The following is a 7,714-nucleotide window of genomic DNA, read 5'->3' as shown; positions in this document are numbered from 1 at the left end:
ACATTTAGCCTCTGAACGTTTTAGCGAGTGAAAGGCATGGACCCGATAGTGCTCTGCAGCGCTTTGGAGTTGCTGGGTGTGATGGGATGCCAGGGTACTAGTAACGGTGTTTCTGCAGTGACCGACAGGCAGAGGGGAGGCAAAGTGTCTGGGGAGATAGACGATTTGTTAGTCTAATGAAGTATTAGTAAGTAGTGATTGCAGCTTTCTGCTTTGCTGGTGGCTGCTGTATTGCAGGTTTCTGGCACTGACTTTGAGGATTCGGGGATAGGTTGATGCATAAATGTTGTGTTACTGCATGTACACGCTGTTCAGAGATTTTGATGTAGACGGACTGAAAAATGGAAATTCGGACTATGTGGCTGTAGCATGCAGATGTTTGTTATTTGTGCAGAGCAATTTGAGTATACAGGTATCAGTCAACTGATTTGTGATTAATGAGTTGCTAAGCTGTTAAGGCATCTTGAATGGTCATATTTTTGTAGAATGCTATCTAAGTAAGCTCTGTCCAAAACTAAAGAGTGACAAGGCTTGTTAGTAATCAGCTGAAGATGTTGGGATCCTGTTCACAGTTTAAAAATACTCGCTGTAAAGATGTGGGGATAACAAAGGTGTATCAAACAAGATACAGAAAACTGAGGCTAACAAAGCTGGATTCCTTCAGACCTTGGGATTGTGGCACAGGGTTTATCTCACCAAGAAGTTACTTGACTACAGAAAGGAAACTTGACCTCAAGAGAGCTTGTGGTAGCTGCCATGTTGAAAATAAAATACTTGTGCTTTAAAAAATACTCTTTGAAATGACTTAATAGGCTTAACTTCCTTGACTGTTATTCCTCTTGTTTTCAAGTGTGTGTGATTCACTAAGCATTAATGCATGCTGAATAGTAATACGGCTCCATTTTTCATATATGTATAAAAGTTATGTCTTGCAGCATATTGAAGGTTGATATCTGGATATATGAAGCTAAATGTGAATGCACAAAAGTTTAAAAAATACAGTGAGATTAATATGGTAATTACATGAGAAGATTTACATTTCAACGTAATCAGTACATATATTTCTAGTTGATCTAATAAAAATTTGATATCTTCCTACTTCTTTTGGTATCTTTGGAGTATTTTATGGACTAAGGACCTGCTGGCCCCTTGCTACTCATGCTCAGACCTACTCAAAGCTTACTCAGTGGAATGCGGTAGTGAGCTAATCAGACTTACACAATCACTGATCAGATTTTTTGTAGTTTTTAGTAACAGTTTGTCTGTGTTTCTGTGGTCATGTTAATTGGGCTTCAAGGTAGTGTAGCTGTCTGAAAAGGGGTAAGTGGGACATCCCTCCAAATCTTGGCCATTGGCTCCTATCTCTTCTTTGTCATGGCACTAGTGTTCAGTGGGGGGCAAAGGCAATCAGTGAACTGAATTGACAGAAACTGTGAACAACAATTTGATCTAGATTAAAATACAGCTATGCAAATACTCATTCTAAGACAAAGGATGAGATGTGAATGAATTTTAATAATGTGGTGGAAGCTTAGATTGTCTCTTTTGATGATGTCAGATTAAATAGCCTTTAATACTAGGTGGCTTGGTGTTTTTATTTTATCTGTAAGCAGGATTGTCTGGGGTGGTGAATGTCCATGATCTTCAACTAGGGATGTAGCTACCAGCTTTATTTCTATGAATAAACAATCCACACAGCTAAAGTTTTACTTTATTTTTCTTTTTAAAGGGAGGGAGAATTTTAGCCCTACAGTTAGACAAGTACAGGTTCGAGAGGATATTTTTTAGTATCTCTGTTATTCCCTACAAACCTTTTAAGAATGACAATATGGCGTATTTTAGAAATCTCTCTAGTAGCTGTCTTAACAAGAAGAAACTGTATATGTTTTGAGCAGAAGGCTTTTGTCTTCTGCAGGGAAATTTAAGAATTGGCTAGTTCAGTTTTCGGGCTATCTTCCTTTATGTTTAAATCTACTGTAGTACTTGGCCAGTCCAGTGAGGAGGTCTGCCTACTTGGCTTATGACATGATCAACTTGTTTTCCTAACCTTCAGCGATTATTTTTCCTTGATAAACCAATGTCTTCTTACATGATCATTAATAATAACTTGGAAAGACATAAGAATTCATACAACTTTGTTAAAATATTCGAATGAAGTTTCTTTTTCACTTATCGGATTCCTTGATCAAGCATCTTTCTGAAATTTGAAACTTTTTTAGAACCTATTTCCTATGTGTTAACATCTTTCTCTGTGCATAGTGTAGCTAACTAATTTCATCAAACTTTCTCAAGAAGCTGTTTTTTTTAAAGGAGTGTGATCCTATCTTTGAGGGAAGAGATAGGAATAGTGTTTAAGATTTTTTTTTTAATGCTCTTAGAATGCAAATCTTTACCTTTTTGAAAATAAGAGGTAAATACTGAAGAGGTTTTAGTACTGAAGTTCAGATATTCCCTCCCTACACAATGGTGTGAGAAGAAAAAGCTGCAAACTTTGTTCTAGCTAGAAATTGTAGAAGAAAAGGAGGAACTCAGCTGCTTGTTTTATCCTAGAAGGGCAGGTTTGTATTACACTGCAGAAAAAGCTTTATCACATTGAATGACCTTTTTTTTCTTCATTGTTGGCATAGAATGATGAATAAGTGTACACTGAAGGCAAACTATCAGTCTAAAGAATGGTTTAGAAGTTATGGCAGCAAAACTAAATTAGGGTTCTTGTCCCTAGAGTTCATTAGTTCTTTTGGAACAGGTATGGGGAAGTTGCTCTGCAAGCATTCATGTGAGTTTTTACATGCATTTTTAAAAGTTTACAACATTTCTTTTATGGGAAAATAAGCATTCTGCTGTATAAGGTGGTTTTCACGAGCCGTCCAAAACTGTTTTTCAATTTTATGCACAGGGAGAGCAATCTAATGTGTAGTAAAGCGATGTTTTTAACCAAATGAGGTATCACTCAGTTACTTGTCAGTAACTGTCTCGTTCATGATATTCAGTCATTCTGTGTCTTCTTTGCCTTTCTCAATTGCCTTGAATAATCTGGAGTATTTAACGTGTACTTTATTGTGGAGTGTTCTGATTTTAGTTATGTGACTGTTTATAGGAGTTCGGAGGAAGCTTCTCCACATGCAGCAATTCACTTTGACAATAGGAAAATAAAGGTACAGTGATTCTGAGAGAAGATGCAGGTTTTAAAGGCAGTTTTAAAATTAACAATTTTGCCTTAGCTATCTCAGCAGGAGGACTTGCAAGTACGGAAGCTTTTGTTCCGCCTCACTCTTCTCCCCCGGGTTGTTTCCAGAAATCTATCCTCCATGTTGATAAGTCAAATAATGAGAGTTTTGATTTTGAATGCTATTTTAGTGCCACTGCTTGATTCTGTCAGAGATCATTCCTGTGTGAATAGCTAAAGACTTGTTTTAAAATGGCTCTGGTATGTTGCTAAATGAATCTGCAAGAACTTCTGCTTTTTGTGTAGTACATGTTTCAACCAGTGCCTAATATTATGTAAATTTAACTATTGCAGGCTGGTTTCATTTAGTTCAGGAGATTAAAAAGAAAAACTAAATTGCTTGTCATGAACACTGAAATGCATGTCCTCTAACAGATTCTTTGTGCTGCAAACCCACTGCCAAAGTATTTCCTATAAACTCTAACTTGTAACTTTCTGTGTTAGCTCTTTCTAGGCTTTGCTGATCATGTATGGCAGAATAAGTATATCACCTAATTCATATAAATAAATTTTTCATATATTTCGGTAATATTTTTCTGAGCTCTTGATTGAAAAAGTATTTTTGTACACTTTATATAGGAAAGTTAATATTGATTGAAAGTTTAATTTACAAAAGCTGCAATTACTAATTTCCAGGTTGAACTATTAAAATAGTTCACATAATGTCTGTATAATGCTAGAGGTTTGTATTATAGGTCCCTCAATACACAGGGGTGCTTTTGGCTGGCAGTTTTTAGTCCAGTTGGAGCAGTTTCTTGCCTGCTGAAAGTTTTGCTGCTTCTGCACTAGCAGAGCAGCGTTCTGTATTGAATGCGGACAGCTCTACCAGTTCTTTTCATTTAAAAAGATTAAGTAAGTGATGAGCTGGGAAGAAAATGGATGAAACCTCCTGACTGTGGAGAATTACTTGTTCTGGAGAAATGAATGTCAATGCTCCTTTGCACGGGAACTTGTCTGTGGTCCATTTGATGATAAGGCAAGGATAAATTTGCTAGTCATTAAAAGTCTGTTGTGGTCACCAAAAGCTGACTGTATTTAATAGTAAGCACGATGGTTCCTTCTTATTCTCTGATATTTATGTTTACTTTTTTTATAAAAAACTATTAAAAATCAGATTTGATTTCTGTTGGATCAGTTGTTTGTTTGATCATTTCTGTTATGATTCAATTATAGTAAGTGTAGACTATTTCTACAAGAGTCTTGCAGTAAGGAATGTCTCAGCAATTTATTAAGACTTGACTGAGTGATATTTTGTTTTCCTGAGTACACCTTTCGGGAATTTGGTAGCAGACTAGAATGTAAATCGTCTGTCTCAAACAATGAACCTCCAAAAAAACAAGCTGTACTTGAACAGTCTGAGTCTTTCTTGATTTTTTTTTTCTTTCCTCTTTTAAAGGTGCATTTGAGCTTCTTACTGTTTCTCCATCGGCTAGCAGAAGAAGCCAGGACAAATGCTTTTGAGAACAAAAGTAAAATAATTAAACCTGAGCACATTGTAGCTGCAGCAAAGGTAATAAAGCATTTTTAACATTTTTCTTTTTTGTTTAATATAAATATTACGACAATTATGACATAAAAAAGTTTTCTGTGTTTGTGTTGCAGTGTTTTTATTTATAATCCAAAAGCTGCGGAAACATAATGTTCTTTAATCCATTATTGGCATAACTTAACTCACTGTTACCAAGACATCACATTAACTCTTCTAGCCCTATTAAATATAGCCCTACTTTTCTTCAATATTCCATGTTTAAATTCATAGTTTCAATATGTGGGTAAGTCTACGCAGCAGTCTACCAGCAAGCATCCGTGGACTGAAGGCCCAGGGAGCAGAAGCAAATTCTGAATTTGGGGGATCTTTATTTCAGATGATACTATATCAAGGAAGTGTTCTGTCTTAACTTCAGTGATATAAATGAAGCTTCAGGGAATCAAGAGAGAAAAAGCTCAAAGAGGTTCAAATATTGTTCTTAGACCTTCAGTTCTTACCTGCTTAGTCTGAACAATGTTTGACGTAGATACTGCTTGAACAAACAGATACTTTGTGTGACTTTGTCTGGCAAGGGAAGAATTAAGGGAGGGTTAAATTGTGGATTGTACAAAATTGGGTAATTCGGCATCACAAGAATTGCTGTATGAATATCTGTGAAGGTGGAATCCTCTGTGTTACAGAGCATGGTAAGTTTTGTATACATGCAAAATAAGGGTAAAAGGAAGGTGCTATGCAGCTTTCTCTCGCTAGAAAGAATTAAGAGTAGTGTAAAAGCATGACAGAAATCCTTTTGTATTCTGTAGCTCATTTTACTCACTAGGGTATGTCTGCTTTGCCTAGGTTCCATGAAAGAACTTGGTCTCTTTTGATTTGTTGAGTTATCTGTTCAGACACCTGCTGCTGCAGGGCAAGCTGGGAGAGCAAAAACTCAGTGTTATCTGATATTGGGGTCCTATGGTTTCTGTTTATCTTCAGTATTTTTTTTTTCCTCTGATGAAATGCTTAGTTTGATACTTTCTATTACTATAGTAACAGAAATATATACAGGATGCATAGGGTAGCCAAGTGAATGTTACAGTTGGAATCTTACACATTCGTAATTTCTTTTTAACTGCAATCTTAACATTATTTGAACATTTTTGTGCTCTATTTATTTTTCTTTAAGATGAGAAGAAAGGAGAAACTGCCTGTATTTTAATAATGTTAACACTTAAATGGTCCCACTTGGGCTTTAAAATTCATTTTTCAACCTAAACTCCAAACTAAAAAATGTCCTTCCAAGGATCTGGGCACTCTTGATATAGAAAGAAATAAGGCATTGCAAACAAAGATTAAACATAGTAGATGTAGAATTGCAAATAATTTTCTTTTGTCTAGGCCTAATAGGGTAAGAGCTTCAAGGAGTCTGCTGAGGGCTTGAGAGTGCTATTGCCATTTCTCAGCATTCATTTTTAAAATAAGCTTTTTACTTTACAGAATTCTTGGTTATGAATTTTCTTTTTTTAAAAAAGATACTTTCTGGTATAGCATTTTTTGTATGTTTTTGCTTTACTTCTAACCTTTCAGCTAGACTTTTTACTCTTGGAAATGGATTGTTTGGCTAGGTGAACCTTTCTGTTTGGATCTTTTACTGCTGCCTGGGTTGTAGTGATAGAAGCAATGAAAAATATTTGTTTTCTTTTTGCAGGTTATTTTAAAGAAAAGCAGAGGCTAGAAAACAGACCACTGGAATTTCAAAGCATGTTTTTCTGTGTTTTATTACTAATGTGAGATCCTGTGAGCCAGCTTTTGCACTTGTGGAAGTATGTAGTTTTATTGATGTCTGTCTCCTTACTCTGAATATCTTACTGTTTCTCTGAAAAAAAGCCTTAGAAGATTCTTGCAGTGTGTATTTTAGTACACTTCATGCATAACTTTAACCTGTGTGTCACTTGTCATTTAAGACTTGATGTACCTTATTTCTTCCATAATAATGGAGGAATGCCTATCCCATAGTCACTTTTCAGATATGATACGACATTTATTGTTAGAAGTGTGAAACTTTTTTTAAAGGATGAGAGTAATAAAAATGCAGGTTTCACTAAATCCACTATAGATTATGCAGTTCAAAGCAGATCTACTAGCTAAACAAAATCCTGGATTTCAAAACAATCGCTGTAGAAACTAGTATATTTAATATGTTGGCTTGAATTTATTTATAAATGTCCTCATATTTTTTAAATGACTTTGAAAAGCAAGCTAAGACTTCTGTGTGCTGGGAAAAGAATACATATTTTGTATTTCTAAATCATGTTCTGAACTGTTAAGCTGGCTTATTGTCTAACATGGTATATGAGACAAGTTGGTGGTCTCTAATTCAGTTGGTGTGGATAGACGGATGTTATGGAAAAGATAAGATCTGGCACAGGTGATGTTTTTGAAGTTAGACCCTGTACAAATAGTAAAGATAAGTTGGCATGGGTGCCAGGCTACTTCCTCCCCCCTTTTGAGTGTCATCCTAACCGGGCAGAAGTCTGGAAATGTACATTAGATAAAAATACCTTCTTAAATTAAAATTGTATTCTATTCTGGAGCTAATATTTATAAACAATTGCTGAACACTTTGTTTAATAAATATTTTGATGAAGATATAGTTGAATCTCACGTTTTGAGCTGGTAATACAGTTTTGTGGGATATGTGGTAGTTGATCCTTCATATGCACGGTATTTTCAAAATAAAGAATTTTGAAAACATTATGTACTGAGTAGTCTAATTTTGTTTAACATGTAACTGAGTATGTTCTAGAAACTCAGCTAAAAAGAGATGCATTTTATAAATATTTTTGTAGTTTGAGGAAACTGGATCAGTGCCAGAACTTCAAATTTCATATCATGTTCATGTACTTTTAAAATTCTGTACAACCTGTGAAGAGCTATTCTTTTACAGTATGCAGAAAGGAAGAATGACTCTGCTGCTTTACTTAATTCAGAGGGCTTAGTTCAACCTGCTTCTTGTAAGG

The 7,714-nt window shown here is 35.4% G+C and overlaps 1 protein-coding gene across 1 annotated transcript; it reads left to right on the top strand.

Annotated features, from left to right (window-relative positions):
- Window positions 1–1,828: 1,828 nt before the first annotated feature.
- On the top strand, window positions 1,829–6,429 carry CENPW (centromere protein W). Its single transcript, XM_009870265.1, has 4 exons — window positions 1,829–1,833; window positions 3,080–3,155; window positions 4,623–4,736; window positions 6,403–6,429. The coding sequence occupies exons 1-4, from the start codon at window positions 1,829–1,831 to the stop codon at window positions 6,427–6,429; spliced, it is 222 nt and encodes a 73-aa protein (XP_009868567.1).
- The last annotated feature ends 1,285 nt before the right edge of the window (window positions 6,430–7,714 follow it).

The sequence above is a fragment of the Apaloderma vittatum genome, unplaced genomic scaffold (genome assembly GCF_000703405.1).
Source record: "Apaloderma vittatum isolate BGI_N311 unplaced genomic scaffold, ASM70340v1 scaffold1505, whole genome shotgun sequence".
In the NCBI taxonomy this organism is placed as follows: domain Eukaryota; kingdom Metazoa; phylum Chordata; class Aves; order Trogoniformes; family Trogonidae; genus Apaloderma; species Apaloderma vittatum.
This window is presented reverse-complemented; position numbering and strand designations above follow the sequence as displayed.